The sequence below is a fragment of the Mauremys reevesii genome, linkage group 6 (genome assembly GCF_016161935.1).
Source record: "Mauremys reevesii isolate NIE-2019 linkage group 6, ASM1616193v1, whole genome shotgun sequence".
In the NCBI taxonomy this organism is placed as follows: domain Eukaryota; kingdom Metazoa; phylum Chordata; order Testudines; family Geoemydidae; genus Mauremys; species Mauremys reevesii.
In genome coordinates, this window is record NC_052628.1 from 1065497 (window position 1) to 1082324 (window position 16828).

The 16828-nt window shown below is 59.4% G+C and overlaps 1 protein-coding gene across 1 annotated transcript; it reads right to left on the reverse strand.

The window, feature by feature from the left end:
- Positions 1–421: 421 nt before the first annotated feature.
- FAM221B (family with sequence similarity 221 member B) lies at positions 422–13843 on the reverse strand. The gene is made up of 7 exons (XM_039544378.1): positions 13444–13843; positions 12975–13361; positions 11195–11338; positions 10869–10979; positions 9562–9765; positions 2929–3048; positions 422–648 (listed from the first exon to the last, which is right to left on the reverse strand). Exons 1-7 carry the CDS (start codon positions 13841–13843, stop codon positions 464–466), a joined length of 1551 nt encoding a protein of 516 aa, XP_039400312.1. The 3' UTR covers positions 422–463.
- Positions 13844–16828: the final 2985 nt, after the last annotated feature.

Here is a 16828-nt window from a genome sequence, read left to right on the forward strand (position 1 = left end):
CAACCCCAGAGTGCCCCTCCCGAGAGCCCCCGACCACCCGGCCCCAGAGAGACCCCAGCCCCAGAGTGCCCCTCCCCCGAGAGCCCCCGACCACCCCCAGCCCCAGAGAGACCCCAGCCGGGGGTGCAGGGCCTTGACTCCCCCCACACTCCATGACAGGGTCACACTCCCCCAGGCCGGCTCTCGGTGCGTCCCGGGGGACCCTGGCTGTGGGGTTAACGGCCAGGCTGGCAGCACGCAGCAGCGGCTCACACAGGTGCCGAGCAGCTCCGGGCTGGGCCATTGGGCTGAGCCAGGAGCCGGAGCTCTGCCTCCAGGCTGGCAGCACACAGGGCTGCTCCCAGGGTACCCCCCAGCTGGCTCGCTCACTCCGCCCCCCCGCGCGGTGCTCCCCGGCCCAGAGATCTGCCCCACGCACGTGCAGAGCCAACTCCCTTTATTGGTGGCTGCCGCGGGGCGGGCCTCACGCCTTCTTGCCGCTCTGCTTGGCCGGGCGCCGCAGTCCTGGGGAGGGAAAAGGCAGAGCGTGTGAGGGCGGGGCAGGGAGTTCCCCCAGCGGGGCCTGGGGGGCAGAGCTGTGCCCCGGGTGTCCCAGCAGGACGGCGTTCCGCAGCTCCGGCATCTCGGCAAAGGGCAAGTAGGCTTCTCCTGGGGGCGGAAGAGAGAGGCAGGCGTGGGACGGAGGCCACAGGCGGGGGGTGACACAGGGAGGATGGAGGCCCTGGAGAGGGTCAGAGGCATGGAATGGGGGCTGCAGGGCCTGGGGGTAACAGGAGGAGGAGTGGGGGGCAGACACGGGGTGTAGAGGAAACACGAGGAGAGACAGGGACATGGGACGGGGCCATGGGCATAAGGGTAACTCGGGAGGTGGGGAGGGGGTAACACGGAGGGTTGTCAGGTGCCCGGTTTTCGACTGGAAAGTCCGGTTGAAAAGGGACCCTGGCAGGGTTCGGTCAGATGTACTGACTGGACACCAATAGTCCAGTTACCGCGGGGTGTGGGAGGCGCCAGGTCATCAACCCGCCAGCCCCTGCTCCGCTGGGGCCGCCTCCTACCTGCATCTCCTGGGCAGGCTCCGTCCGCATCAGGGATCCCAGCCGGAGGAGAGGAGGGGGGAGGGAGATGCACCTGGAGAGGAGCCAACTATGAGGGAGGGGGAGGGGAGAGAGCAGCGAGTGGGGGCCTTGGGGAAAGAGGTGGGGCAGGGGGGTCCAGTTGTCTGCAGTTAGAAAGTTGGCAACCTACATGGGTAGCACAGGGACCATGGGACATGGGGGTAACATGGGGAGGGACGTGCCCACAGGGAGTGGGGGTTACACGGGGAGGGGCGTACTCCCGGGATGTGGGGGTAACACGGGGAGGGAGGTGCCTACGGGGTGTGGGGGTAACACGGGGAGGGACGTGCCCACAGGGAGTGGGGGTTACACGGGGAGGGACATACCCCCGGGATGTGGGGGTAACACGGGGATGGGGGTAACACAGGAGGAGGTGCCCATGGGGTGTGGGGGTAACACGGGGAGGGAGGGGCCCAGGGGGTGTGGGGGTTCCACGGGGAGGGGCATACCCCCGGGATGTGGGGGTAACACGGGGAGGGAGGTGCCCACAGGGAGTGGGGGTTACACGGGGAGGGGGGGTAACACAGGGAGGGATGTGGGCCCTGTATAGTGACACCTGCCCAGGGGGCAGGAAGCAGAGTGAGGCCTGGCCTGGGGGCTGCACAGCCGGTTAGGGCCCAATAGATCCAGCACCCCACAGCATTTCCCGCTGCCCTCGCCCCCAGCCAGACCAATGGGCCCATCCAGCCCAGGGTCCCTCCCCTCCAGATAAACCTAGTGGGCTCATCCAGCCCAAGGTCCCCCCCCCCAGATCAGACCAATTGGCCCAACCAGCCCGGGTCCCCCCCGAGATCAGACTAATGGGCCCATCCCAGCCCCACAGGAGGGCTCCCAGCTGTGCTGATCAGCTGGTGCCCCCCAGCTCTGAGCTTGTGGGGAGGGGGGGAAGGGCTCAGGGGAAGGCGGGAGGCGGTGTGGGGCTGAGGACACGGGGCGGGGGCCCGGTCTGGGGCTGAGCATTGCAGAGTGAGTGTGACATGGGGCCGGCGCCCCACAGAACTGCACTGCGATACCCCTGGCGCTGCGCCGGTACAACGCCTGTGTGGACGCTCTGACTCTGGCATGAGTGGCCTTTTTCCGGCTTAGCTCGCCCAGGGGCTGGCTGGCTGGGACTCGCTGGGCAGGGCCCGGGGTGGAGCAGGAGGCTGGAGCCCAGAGGCTCAGACTCGGAGGTGGTGAGGCTGCGGGGCTGGGGGAAGGAAAGGTGCCCCCCCCCTCCAAGGAACTGTCTAACCGCCGGGTGCAGCCCCCATCCTGTGGCTCCACGACAGAGGGAACAGAGCCCGAGGTCTGAGGGGTCAGGAGCAGCTCTGCGGAGCCGGCTGCCAGAGCGGGGCAGTTGGGCTCCGGGGCGCCTGACGCCTGTGCAGGCTTCGCTTGCCCATTCCGGCCCCTTTGCTGCTGGACGGTGTGAACAGGCCGATCCCTGCTGGGCGCGTCGCTTCTGTGCCACGGGTGGGAGCCATAGCGAGTGGTGGGGCTCAGCGTGGGGGGGCCACGGCGCGCTCCCCTGTGCAAAGTGCAGGCCCAGGGCCTAGTGCCGGAGGGGGCTGTGCCGGGGAGGGGGGCAGACACGCCTGGGGCTCCGTGCCAGGACAGGCGTGTCCCTGGGGCTACGCTGGGGGTGACAGCACTGCCCTGGGGCGGGGCAGGGGGGTCTCCCCAGGGTGACAAGCCCTGACGCTCAAGGTGACTGAGCGGCCGGGGCCGGGGCTGGGCTGGGGGCCCCACTGCCCTGGCTCAGGCCCTCTGTGCTGCCATGGGAGCGAGGGGGGCAGAGGCCAGGCGTGTGCACCCCCCGCGCTGCGCGTACCATAGGGCCGGCCCCCCTTTCGCCGCGTCTCGGCCGTCTCGAAGAAGGTCTCGTGCTCCTCCCAGCACCGGTCGCAGGCCGCACACAGGAAGTTGGACTCGAAGCTGACGCACCAACAGCCTGTGCGGGGGAGGGCAGGGGTCAGCCTGGCGGGGATTCGGGGCCCCTGGGTCTTGGCCAGAGCTCCTGAGAGTCCCCAGCACCCTCCCTCCCCCTCCCCATAGCACCGGCAGCCTCCGGACAGAGCACACCCAGCCACAGGCACCAGGGAGACGCTTTCTGTGTCGGGGGTTGGCACACTCAGAAATGCCCAGGGGACATGCAGTGCCAACCCAGGTGTACAGGCACCCACAGTGACAGCCCACGTGCATGCGCACACCCAGTGACAACCCACAGTCACACACACAGTGACAGCCCACGTGCACACAAAGACAACCCACAAACACAGGTACACCCAGTGACAGCCCACGTGCACACAGTGACAACCCACAAACACAGGTACACACAGTGACAGCCCACGTGCATGCGCACACCCAGTGACAACCCACAGACACACACACAGTAACAGCCCACGCGCACACCCAGTGACAACTCACAGACACACACACAGTAACAGCCCATGCGCACACCCAGTGACAACCCACAGACACACACACAGTAACAGCCCACGCGCACACCCAGTGACAACCCACAGACACACACACAGGTACACACAGTGACAGCCCACGTGCATGCGCACACCCAGTGACAACCCACAGACACACACAGTGACAGCCCACGTGCACACAGTGTGTGACGTTATTGAGATAAATTGGGACCATATAGAACATGGGTTGCAACCAAGGTCCTGCAGTGGCACCAAATCTTAGATAAAGGGGGTCATCTAAGGTGTCTAAGACCAGATTATGGGTTGCTGATTATAATTATGCTGTCTATATGTCTGTATCATTTGTAGTTAAAGTTATAAGTATTGGCTCTGTAATGTCTATAGTTTGTATTCTGCTCTGCCTCTGGGAAGTGTCCCAGACAAGCTGATGTTAGCCCGGCATAGCTGGCTTGATGGCCCATTTAAAGAGCCATCAGCTACACAATTGACCCATGGAGAGAAGGCAGACACGCCTTGTGACTCAGCAGAGTATGCAGGGACTGGCTCATGTGACTCAAGGCACCATTTTGCTGTAAATTTCCACAGTGAAGACAAAGGGATTCTTGCACCTGGAAAAGTCTATATAAGCCTAATGCCTCATCTCCATCTTGTCTTCAATCCTGCTTCTGACCTCTGGAGGGACTTTGCTACAAACTGAAGCTTTACACAGGGGACTGAACGACCCATCCCGGCGGGGGATGTATTCCAGAGACTTAATCTAAAACCTGCAGTTTACTCCAGCACTGCTGCAAGCCTGAACTAAGAACTTTGCCATTACTGTATGTAATTGATTGCATTTAACCAATTCTACCTCTCTTCTCTACCTTTTTCCCTTTGTAAATAAACCTTTAGATTTTAGATTCTAAAGGATTGGCAACAGCGTGATTTGTGGGTAAGATCTGATGTGTATATTGACCTGGGTCTGGGGCTTGGTCCTTTGGGATCGAGGGAACCTTTTTCTTTTATTGGGGTGTTGGTTTTCATAACCATTCATCCCCAGGACGAGTGCACTGGTGGTGATGCTGGGAGACTGGAGTGTCTAAGGAAATTGCTTGTGTGACTTGCGGTTAGCCAGTGGGGTGAGACCAAAGTCCTTTTTGTCTGGCTGGTTTGGTTTGCCTTAGAGGTGGAAAAACCCCAGCCCAGGGCTGTGACTGCCCTGTTTAAGCAATTGGTCCTGATTTGGCACTCTCAGTTGGGTCCCGCCAGAAACGCTCCGTCACAGTGGCGTAGTCGGCAGGATCCACAGAACCAGGTCAATTAAGCTTTGGGTCAGAACCCCACGCTATCCAAATTTTAACTTTGGGATTGAGAGTTTGGTTGGTTAAAGATCAGTGACTATGAGACAGAGAGCATCAGGAAAAGCAAGGAAACTGCAAGCCTTGAGAGACAGCCTGCAGTTTGATTATGAGCAAGAACTGGCAGAAATTCGAATGGAGAAAGAGGCTGATGAGAGAAAGAAAGAAGTTGCTAAGAGAGAAGAAAAAGCTCGTAAGAGGCGTCTGGAGCTGCTGGCTGCTGAGGAGAAAACTCGACAGATGCAACAGGAGACAGCTAGAATCCAACTCCAAGTCAAAAAAGCAATGGAAGAACAGCAGAGACTGTATCCTCTTGAAAGTCCAGTTTGTAACAATGTTGGTATGTTGTATAACTCTGAGCAGTTGTCTGGGGGTAACCAAATGTACCCCAACAATGCCACCTTTTATGTCAATGCTGTTACTGTGTGTTCAGTAGGGGGTGGCCCCATAAATTGTGGCAGTGCTATGGATGAGAGTGTAAAAGTCAATGGTAAAAGCTGTTTAGGGCAAACTATGGCTTCTAACATCACTCTTGTTAGAGCAGATCTGGTCAAAGAGGAAGATTATTTACCAAATCAGAGTGTGAATGTTGTGATCCTCTGTGAGTTTACTGTCCGTGTGCCTTTAGCCAGAATCCACCTTGAGTGGAATGGGGCTCAGCATGAAGTGATAGCTGGCGTCAGGAAGTTATTGCCTAAAGATCTTTTAATTGGGGAAAATGTTGAGGCTTTGTTCAATCCAGGTAGCCAGTCACAGGAGAGGAATAATCTTAAACCTGTGTCTATTGTGAGCAAGGATTTGCCTGAGGTGGGTTGCTCCAAAGGTTTGTCTGTGCAAAAAAGCAGCTTGTCTGGGAATGAAGTTTCTGAATGTCTGTCTGATGTCTCAGAAGTTAATCTGGAGTTAGATCAAGAGCAGAAAGATCTCATTGGTGAGGAAAATGTTTCTCAGGAGCAGACTAAAGTAGATGGTCAGGTTAAAGCCCTAACTGAGGAAGGAGAGGGTAAATTTGTAATGGGTAATGGATTGTTGGCTAGTGCAGCTTGTAGAAGTAAACCTGAAATGGGTAACTGTGATTTGCTACAAGTAGCTCAGTGTAGTGAAAAGAGCAGCAGCTTATCTGTTGGGAGAGGCAATGTGCCTGGTAAGGAAAGTTTGCAGGAGACTAGGCAGCCTTGTGAGCTGATGGCTTTGTCTAATCAGCAATTTGGGAAGGGAGGGATAGTGGAAGATGAGTGTCCATATCCCTTACCTGTTTCCTGTGTGGAGAAATGTGACAGTGGAGGGAATGTGCCTGTGTCTGTCAGGAGTATTGACTTGCCTATAAAGGAAGCTACCCCAGTCTCCAAGCAGTTGTCTGTGAACAGCCCTGTGTGCTGGGACAAGGGAAGTAAAATCCCAAGCTGTGTGTCTGGTAAAGGAGAATGTGTCTCCGGCTCTTCTGTGTCTGTGGAGCAGACAGAAGGGGCCTGTCAGCCTGTAATGGTTGAGGGTGATTCAGTTGTCTCGAAGTTGGTTGTAAATACAGCTAAAGCCCAGGAAGGGAATGGTCCTGAGTTTGTGTCTGCTGGGGGGAATGGCACTGTGACTAGGTTGCATCCAGTTAGTGTCTTAGCAAAATCCCAGAGACCAGACAGTTCTGGTGCTTGTAGTTTGCCAGTTGCTAATGTGTGGTTGGAAAAGGGTGCAGCAACTCTGTCTGATCAGGGTGATACCCCAGCCAGGGCACAAGGAGAGCATAAAGGTGATTTAATTGTGTTACCGACTGACAGTTTGACAACTTGTAGCAAGAAGGAAAAGATTCCTGAACTTGTTCATGGCCAAGGGAAGGAGACTACTTCTGACCTGTTATCTAGAAAGTCTGTAGCATCTGTGGTTGCTCAGGGAAGTGTTCCTTTAGAGCAAGCCCTAGGTGAAGAGGGGAAGGGCAGAATTTCTGAGAGGGGTGAATTGCTGCTTAGAGAAGCTCCTAGGAAAGGAATCCTCATGGTAGCCTGTGCAAGCAGTTTACTGCAACTGAAGGGTGTAAAAGTGATTTAATCAAGAAAGTTTCAGTTCCTAACAGCCAGAAATTTTCTGTTGTGAATGGATCCACTGACTTTCCTTTTGAGAGATCCAGTGTGGGCAGCTTTGAAAAGGTCTCAGGTGGAGTAGAAGCTGTTAAGGAAGTTGAGCAGCCCTATAACCACCTGGCTGTGTGTGGCCAGCTTGTTGGTGGGGAGACAATGCTGTTGGGACAGGAATGTCTCCATGCTGAATCTGTAAGTGAGCAGTCTGTGCTTCAGGATCTGAGGACAGATTCAGTTACTGGTGTTTCAGGGCAGAACAGTTGTATGGCTAAATGCTTGAGGAGGCAGGGGAGAGCAAGCCAGCTCTCACCCTCAGACTCTTTGGATTTGTGTGGTATCTCTGTAAGACAAAGTCCAGCCGTGGAATCCATAGTAGCTAAGAAGTTAAAAGCTAGTGTCTGTGTTGATGCGAATTACTGGGCTGGCAGGAGAAGAAAGACTTGCTAATGGCTGTTAGCACGGAGGGCCCACCCCATCAGCCAGTGATCTCTGTTAAGCAAGAGAAATCAGGGTTTAATCCTGAAGAACAAGAAGGAAAGAGAAGACTGAATTTTGCAAAGGGAACCCGCAGGTTAACCCTAAAAGGCCCAAACTCCAATGGTATTGAGCCAAGGGTGTGGCATGACAAACATGTTTGTAGATGGACACTTGCAATCAATTTGTTGTTATTGCTAATGCTAACTGTAACAATGTACAATGTGCCTAATCTTTTGGAAAATCCCTTGAACATGTTGAAAGGAATACATGAAAACACACTTTATGTTAAAGGGCCTTGCTATACTGATGTTTCACAGTTAATGCCTGTAAACAGTGTTGGAACTTTTCACAGGGGAAAATACATTCCAGACCTGATGTGCTGTATGAGAGGGGAAACTGAGGCACACTACCATATTGCTTTCATGGCTAAATGCCAAGATTCCTGTTCTATGAACAACATCAATATCTACATTGGTGTAATGTTAATTGGGTTCCAAACATTGGCCAAAGCTGGTATGGATAAAGTAGCTGTTTTCTTTAGCTCTTGGCAAGATCACATGAAACATACAGGAACCATGCTGCAAAAGCTAACCAAGTTATACCTTGAGTTTGTAAGGAGATTCATTCATGTTATTGAACATGACTTTGATAAACCATTTCGGTTATACACTGGTACGGCCTCTAGCCCAACACTAGCTGTAGCGAGACAGACCCAAGGATGGGGAGCTCTTGGGATGCAGTCAGTGATGTTTTGTCATCCCTTCCTGCATCAATTTTGCGTTGGGGGTGTGACGTTATTGAGATAAATTGGGACCATATAGAACATGGGTTGCAACCAAGGTCCTGCAGTGGCACCAAATCTTAGATAAAGGGGGTCATCTAAGGTGTCTAAGACCAGATTATGGGTTGCTGATTATAATTATGCTGTCTATATGTCTGTATCATTTGTAGTTAAAGTTATAAGTATTGGCTCTGTAATGTCTATAGTTTGTATTCTGCTCTGCCTCTGGGAAGTGTCCCAGACAAGCTGATGTTAGCCCGGCATAGCTGGCTTGATGGCCCATTTAAAGAGCCATCAGCTACACAATTGACCCATGGAGAGAAGGCAGACACGCCTTGTGACTCAGCAGAGTATGCAGGGACTGGCTCATGTGACTCAAGGCACCATTTTGCTGTAAATTTCCACAGTGAAGACAAAGGGATTCTTGCACCTGGAAAAGTCTATATAAGCCTAATGCCTCATCTCCATCTTGTCTTCAATCCTGCTTCTGACCTCTGGAGGGACTTTGCTACAAACTGAAGCTTTACACAGGGGACTGAACGACCCATCCCGGCGGGGGATGTATTCCAGAGACTTAATCTAAAACCTGCAGTTTACTCCAGCACTGCTGCAAGCCTGAACTAAGAACTTTGCCATTACTGTATGTAATTGATTGCATTTAACCAATTCTACCTCTCTTCTCTACCTTTTTCCCTTTGTAAATAAACCTTTAGATTTTAGATTCTAAAGGATTGGCAACAGCGTGATTTGTGGGTAAGATCTGATGTGTATATTGACCTGGGTCTGGGGCTTGGTCCTTTGGGATCGAGGGAACCTTTTTCTTTTATTGGGGTGTTGGTTTTCATAACCATTCATCCCCAGGACGAGTGCACTGGTGGTGATGCTGGGAGACTGGAGTGTCTAAGGAAATTGCTTGTGTGACTTGTGGTTAGCCAGTGGGGTGAGACCAAAGTCCTTTTTGTCTGGCTGGTTTGGTTTGCCTTAGAGGTGGAAAAACCCCAGCCTAGGGCTGTGACTGCCCTGTTTAAGCAATTGGTCCTGATTTGGCACTCTCAGTTGGGTCCCGCCAGAAACGCTCCGTCACACAGTGACAACCCACAAACACAGGTACACACAGTGACAGCCCACGCGCACACCCAGTGACAACCCACAGACACACACACAGTGACAGCCCACGTGCACACAGTGACAACCCACAAACACAGGTACACACAGTGACAGCCCACGTGCACGCGCACACACAGTGACAACCCACAGACACACACACAGGTACACCCAGTGACAGCCCACGTGCACACCCCCCATGCAGGCACGCACACTCTCTCCCCCACCGCCGCACGCCCTGCCCGTAGCTGCACCCACCTGTGGCCCGACAGGCGCGGCTGGCGCTGGGCGCATGCTGCTCGTGGCTGTGTTTGCAGCGGCACGTGGCCCGCCAGGTGGAGGGGTCGAAGCCAACTCTCTTCCTCAGCCAGAACTCGCCCACGTCCTCGGGCCGGGAGGGGATGAAGATGAAGCTCTGGCACTTGCAGCTGGGCACGGTGCAGGGCACCCGCGCACATGTCTCTGCAGAGCATGCGCCCGTCACCCCTTGGGCCACACACAGCGAGCCCTCCCCACCCCCGGGACGGCTGCTCAGGGACTGGCGGAGGGGCACTGCCCCATAGAGCCCCCAGGCTGCGGGTGGGGCCCAGCTCTGAGCTGGCAGGCTGGTCTCCAGGGTCCCCTCTGCCCCAGAGAAAGCCCAGCCTTTGAACACGGCCCCGCTGCTGCTCAGGAGCCCCACCCCAGCACTCCCTGCCCCCAGCCCGGGCCCAGCGGAGCAGCCAAGCTCAGAGGCAGCAGGAGGGGACTGGAGCTGGGTGAGCAATGGGGGACCCCTGCGCTGGCCCTGGGGGATGGGCACACAGGCTCCCTGGGACAGTGTGGGGCTGACCCATCGCTGCAGCCTTGAGTGCACGGGGCTGGCGGGGAGCAGGGCCAAGGGGGGAACTGGTGCCTGGAGAGCTCGCACGCTCCCCCCAGACCCGCCAGCCCTTCCCCACGGCGCCTGGGCAGCCCAGACCCCCGACAGGCCTGTCACACACACCCCCCCACGGCCCCGCCAGCCCTTCCCCACGGCGCCCAGGTCCCCAGGCCCCCGACAGGCCTGGCGCCCCCTCCCACGACCCTGCCAGCCCTTCCCCACGGCACCCGGGTGCCCAGGCCCCCGACACAGGCCTGGTGCTCCCCCCCATGGCCCCGCCAGCCCTTCCCCACGGCGCTCGGGTGCCCAGACCCCCGACACAGGCCTGGCGCCCCCCCCAGCCCCGCCAGCCCTTCCCCACAGCACCCGGGCACCCAGACCCCTGACAGGCCTGGTGCTCCTCCGCCTTCACCAGTGCCTGGGCAGCCCAGACCCCTGACAGGCCTGGCATCCGCCACGGCCCCGCCAGCCCTTCCCCACGGCACCTGGGCACCCCAGGCCCCCCATACACAGGCCTGACGCCCCCCAGGCCCTGCCAGCCCTGCCCCACGGCACCCAGGCACCCCATACTCACCAACATGGGCCTGGTGCCCTGCCAACTGTGCCCCACGGTGCCCGGCTGCCCCATATTCACTAGCATGGGCCTGGTGCTCCCCAGACCCCACCAGCCCTGCCCCAGAGCACTCAGCCACCCCGAACCTACCGACGTAGACCTGGTGCTCCCGCAGGAGGTGCCCGCAGAAGCACTTGGAGAGGTCACCCACGCGGAAGCAGTCCCACAGGTACTCAGGGCAGCGCCAGCCGATGTAGAGACCTGCGGGCGGGAGGGGGTCAGCCCTGCCCAGGATCCCCCATCCCCTGCTCTGGTGCCCCCCAGCCAGGCCCTGGGCTCCCGAGTTACGTGCTGCTCCCCCTTAGTCCCAGGCCAGGCTCCCTGGCCTCTCCTGAGCCCCCCAGCTCCAGCCCGCTGCACTCGGCGCCATTCCCCCGCCAGCAGAGGGGTCCCGCGCCCCCCGCCAAGGGCCCTACCTGTCTGCATGGCCTTGAGGGCCGCCTCCCTCTCCAGGTGGAACAGCTCCTGCACCTCCCGGCCGAACTGCTCCCGGTGCATGGCCTTGGCCACGGCCACCAGCTCGGCCCTCCTGGCCGGGACGATGGGCCGCACCGAGTAGCCTGGGCAGAGATGGGCAGGGTGAGTGGGCAGGGGCAGCCTCCCCAGCTGGGACCCTGCAGCTCCAGGGGCCCTCCCCGACCCATGGGACTGGCTCCCGGGCCCCTGGCTCTGGTGGGGAGCAGCCCCCACTCAGGGTAGCACAGCTGGCAGCCAGCCCTCCCTGGCTCTGTGCCTGGACCGCAGAGGGGGCGGCTCCGTGTCCCTTGGCCTGGGGGTCCCAGAGACTCCGCCGGGGCCATGCTCAGCATGGCCTGGTGTCACGGAGTGTGGGGGAGCCCGGCCCTGCACCCCTCTTCCTGGGATTCACCGGGACTCTCAGCCAGCCAGTAACACAGAAGGTTTATTGGACAATAGGGACGCAGGCTACAGCAGAGCTTGTAGGCACAGCCAGGACCCCTCAATCGAGTCCTTCTGGGGGTTCAGGGAGCTTAGACCCCAGCTTGGGGTTCCCTGCGTTGCACCCCCAGCCCAAACTGTAACTAAAAATCCCTCCAGCAGCTCTCTGCCCCCTCCCCTCTGCCCCTCCTCCCTTTGTTCAGTCTCCAGGGCAGAAGGGGTCACTTCTCCCCACCCCCCTCCTGGCTCAGGTTACAGCTCAGGGAGCTTCCTTCTCATCCCCAATGTAACCCCCCCACCCACAGCAACATTCCCAGGTCAGATCCACCCCACTTCCTGCTCTGTCACACCTGGGCCTCTGCACAGAGTCAGGTGCTGTACACGCTTGTCACACGCAGCCCTGCCGGTGCCCTTCAGTCCTGACCCACGGCAGCTTGATCGCCCAGCCCTGTGCTCCCCGCACCCCACAGCTCTGCCGATGCCCCTCAGTCCCGACCCACAGCCCCCTGCTAGCCTAGCCCTGGGTTCCCCCCCAGCTCCACTGGTACACCTCAGTCCCGACCTGCACCCCACTGCTACCCCACCCCTGTGCTCCCCCACCCCACAGCTCTGCCGGTGCCCCTCAGTCCTGACCCACAGCCCCCTGCTAGCCTAGCCCTGGGTTCCCCCCTAGCTCCACCGGTGCCCCTCAGTCCCGACCCACAGCCCCCTGCTAGCCTAGCCCTGGGTTCCCCCCCAGCTCTGCTGGTGCCCCTCAGTCCCGACCCACAGCCCCCTGCTAGCCTAGCCCTGGGTTCCCCCCCAGCTCCACTGGTGCCCCTCAATCCCGACCCATGGCTCCCGCTCGCCCAGCCCTGTGCTCCTCCCACCCCACAGCCCTGCTAGTACCCTCAGTCCTGACCCAAGGCCCCCCAAACACAGCCCTGCCGGTGCCCCTCAATCCCGACCCACAGCCCCTGCTACCCAAGCTATGGGCTCCCGCTATTCCTGGACCCCTCAATCCCCATTCACAGTCTTGGGTGCTGGGGCACATTGACACCCTCTTCTCCTGGCCCTGCCCCTCCCGCCAGCCTTTACCTGGCGGGGAGGGGACGCGAGAGCCTGGCGGGGACTGGGGCTCGAGGTCAGGGTGGGAGATCGGCTGGCTCAGAGCCGGGAGGTGGCGCTGGTACTGGACGCAGCTTCGCAGGCCTGGATCCCAAGGCCTCAGCTCACCCCATCGAGCCCCCACCCCAGCAGAGGGGAGATGGGCCCCAGCGCCAGATCTGGGTCACTCCCGGGGGGGGGGGGGTGACCTACCCACAGCCGCTTTCTTGGCTGCTTTCTTCTTAGCGCCCCCCTGGGGCTTGTGCTTCGTCTGGGTGTGGCTGTCGGTAACTTCCACCTCCTCCTGCTCGTCGGCCCCCACCCCAGCCCCAGCCGGCGCCTCGGCCAGCGAGCAGGATGGGCCCGAGGACTCCTGGCCTGGCGGGGGGGACGAGCCCGAGGGCTCCTCGGCCGGAGGGGGGGACGGGCCCGAGGGCTCCTCGGCCGGAGTGGGGGACGGGCCCGAGGGCTCCTGGCCTGGCGGGGGACGGGCCGAGACTCCTCGGCCGGAGGGGGGGACGGGCCCGAGGGCTCCTGGCCTGGCGGGGGGGACGGGCCCGAGGGCTCCTCGGCCGGAGGGGCGGGCCCGAGACTCCTGGCCTGGCGGGGGACGGGCCCGAGGTCTCCTGGCCGGGCGGGGGACGGGCCGAGGCTCCTCGGCCGGAGGGGGCGGGCCCGAGACTCCTGGCCTGGCGGGGGACGAGCCGAGGCTCCTCGGCCGGAGGGGGACGGGCCGAGACTCCTCGGCCGGAGGGGACGAGCCCGAGGCTCCTGGCCTGGCGGGGACGGGCCCGAGGCTCCTCGGCCGGAGGGGGACGGCCCGAGGGCTCCTCGGCCGGAGGGGGGGACGAGCCCGAGGGCTCCTGGCCTGGCGGGGGGGACGGGCCCGAGGGCTCCTCGGCCGGAGGGGGACGGGCCGAGGCTCCTCGGCCGGAGGGGGACGGGCCCGAGGGCTCCTCGGCCGGAGGGGGGGACGGGCCCGAGGGCTCCTGGCCTGGCGGGGGGGACGGGCCCGAGGGCTCCTCGGCCGGAGGGGGGGACGGGCCCCCCATGCCCTCCATGCTGGGCTCCTCGCCCTCCATGGCTGGTTCTGCCCAGACAAACAGGGTGAGCCGAGCCTGGGGCCAGCTGTTGTTGGATGCTAGGTAACAGCTGTTGTCTGTTGCTAGGTAACTGCGGTGGCCGTGGTGACTCTGGGAGCAGCCCAGGGATGGGCCGGGGAGAGAACAGGGCCTAGCTGCTCTGGGTGATGCCCCCTGGCTGGCACAGCTCTGCTAGCCCCAGGGGGGACAGGGCTGCAGGGCCACAGGGGCAGCACCCCAGGGGGATGTGGGGTCATAGTGGTGGTTTCATGATCACCCGGGGGGAATCAGATACCAGGCTGATGGGTGCAGGAGACAGACAGGTGGGGGAGGCAGGTGTGGGGTCGGAGGGGCCGGGGGTTACTGGGGAGCAGCGCGACGTGTTAATTAGGAGGGGCAGTGTGGGCTAGTGGTTAGAGCAGGGGGGTGGGGCCAGGACTCCTGGGTTCTGTTCCCAGACTCCGTCTAGGTTACACAGGGTTGCTAATCGACCGGGCAGGGGGGCGCCTTGCTCCGGCAGAGCACTACAGCACAGCAAGGAGGCCCTGTTCCCACAACAACAGGAAGTGGGTCCATCTCCATAGCAACAGGACAATGGGAAGGAGGATCAGGCAGGGTTAGGGTAGTGCTTAGGTCCGCGTACTTAGGTAGATGCAGTGTTAGTGTTGCTTATGTAACCCTTCTGCCAGGTGGAGCCGGCGGAACCAGTATCTAGGGGTGCCTCTCCATTGATCCAACACAGAACCGGCTCCAGCCCCCACCCAGTGACCTGGGACAATTACACCCACTCTGGGCACCTCTGAGAGGCAAAACTTCCCCTCTCGCGAGCACAGAGTCCGAGTGCAGAAAAGCCACTTGTAATAAAAGGAGGAACTAACGGGGTTAATTTGGGAAACCGCCACACACCGGGTTCATAAACCTAAACCACGAGCAAAAGACCCACCCCAAGTAGGTCGGGCAGAGCCCTTTTCCCCTCGAGGTCTTAACTCCAGCACCCCAAAAGTCCCTTCAATGTGCCCGGCCCGGCCCTTCTCTGCACCCCACTCGCAGTCACTGTCACTGGGCAGTGCCGACCCAGAGTTCAGAGGTGCAGCTGCAGAGTTCACCTCCCCCTGGGTGGGGTAAGGAGGCACCTTATTCACTCCGCTGCTCGGGCACTCGCTTGCCACCCCTCTCCACCAGCCACCCTACCGGCCTCTTCTAGCACCTCTCCACTGCTCCAGCCGCTCGGTCACCAGCTGCCTGTCAGTCGCCTTCTGCTGCCACCTGCCTCTGTGCTGGGACCTCTGCACATGCTCTTAGTGACTCCTTTGAATATTTGCTACTACCACCAAGATCTGCACCTGCAGCGGCTCCACCCGGGCCCGGGCCCTAGGCTTCAAGGCGCACCGCAGCAGCCCTCCTACTCGTCGCGGCGTAGCCCCCGTGGCTCTCGTTGCCGGCGACAGCCGGATATGGGCCCGACGCTCCAGCGCCATCCATTTTCAGGGCTGTCAGCTCTGTGCACGGTGGGTGGAGACCAGGGGCGGCTCTACAAATTTGGCCGCCCCAAGCAATCATGCCCGGGAGGTGCCCCCGAGCCGCGGGAGCAGCGGAACTGCCGCGGGCATGACTGCGGAGGGTCCGCTGGTCGCGCGGCTCAGCTGGACCTCCCGCAGCTGCGGACGGTTCGCGGCTCCGGCGGCTCCGGTTGAGCTGCCGCAGTCATGCCTGCGGAAGGTCCAGCCGAGCCGCGGGACCAGCGAACCGTCTGCAGTCATGCCTGCGGCAGGTCTGGTCGTCCCCGGGCTCCGGTGGACCTCCCGCAGGCATGACTGCGGCAGGTCCACCGGCCCAGCCTGCCGCCCCCCTGGGAAAGGGCCGCCTCAGGCGGGTGCTTGCCCCGCTGGGCTCTAGAGCCGCCCCTGGTGGAGACACAGCCCCATCTCAAGAGATGTCCTACCACTGCTGGTTCCAGCTCTGATTGGGCATTAACTTAACAAAGAGGCTCCGAATGAAGCCTGTTTAGCGCTGTTCTTTGAATAGTGGAGGGAACAGGTTAAACCAGACCAGGGAGGACCCTTGAGTGTGTACAACCTTCTGCCCAGGGATCCCAACACCCACCCATCTTATCTTCTCAGGCCGCTGACATTCAAGCCCCTGACTTAATCAGGTTGGTTCCACTGAGGAGGACAGGTTAAGCACAGTCCTGCTTTCCTGTATTCCTACAATAATTACAGCCTGGGGAGCCATATTTCACTACCCCGGCGTTCAGCGCTAAGGTGATTTGTACCCAGCATCAGCCAACGTTGATCACTTTTTGCTGAATACGTGAGCAGACCAGGAGCAAACTGTATGTACATGAACACACCCAAGTCTCCCCGCTCCCAGCTCGCTGTCAGGGAAGGATTCATTCAGCCCCTGCTTACACTTACACTGACTTGCTGCCTTTCAGAAGCCATCCCACAATGCCCCCACTGACAGTTAATTGGTGCATGTGCTTGTGACGTTATTGATATAAATTGGGACCATATAGAACATGGGTTGCAACCAAGGTCCTGCAGTGGCACCAAATCTTAGATAAAGGGGGTCATCTAAGGTGTCGAAGACCAGATTATGGGTTCCTGGTTATAATTATGCTGTCTATATGTCTGTATCATTTGTAGTTAAAGTTATAAGTATTGGCTCTGTAATGTCTATAGTTTGTATTCTGCTCTGCCTCTGGGAAGTGTCCCAGACAAGCTGATGTTAGCCCGGCATAGCTGGCTTGATGGCCCATTAAAGAGCCATCAGCTACACAATTGACCCATGGAGAGAAGGCAGACACGCCTTGTGACTCAGCAAAGTATGCAGGGACTGGCCCATGTGACTCCAGACTCCATATTTTTGCTGTAAATTTCCACAGTGAAGACAAAGGGATTCTTACACCTGGAAAAGTCTATATAAGGCTAATGCCTCATCTCCATCTTGTCTTCAATCCTGCTTCTGACCTCTGGAGGGACTTTG

What these genes read in the sequence shown, in the direction of transcription:
- FAM221B (XM_039544378.1), bottom strand. Translation starts at nt 13,843, where the DNA reads ATGGAGGGCGAGGAGCCCAGCATGGAGGGCATGGGGGGCCCGTCCCCC. An exon ending in AGCCAAGAAAGCGGCTGTGG is followed by an intron (nt 11,339 to 12,974) that starts GTAGGTCACCCC and finishes ATCTCTGCCCAG; the next exon opens with GCTACTCGGTGCGGCCCATC. An exon ending in CCGCGCCTGTCGGGCCACAG is followed by an intron (nt 3,049 to 9,561) that starts GTGGGTGCAGCT and finishes TCCCCCGCACAG; the next exon opens with GCTGTTGGTGCGTCAGCTTC.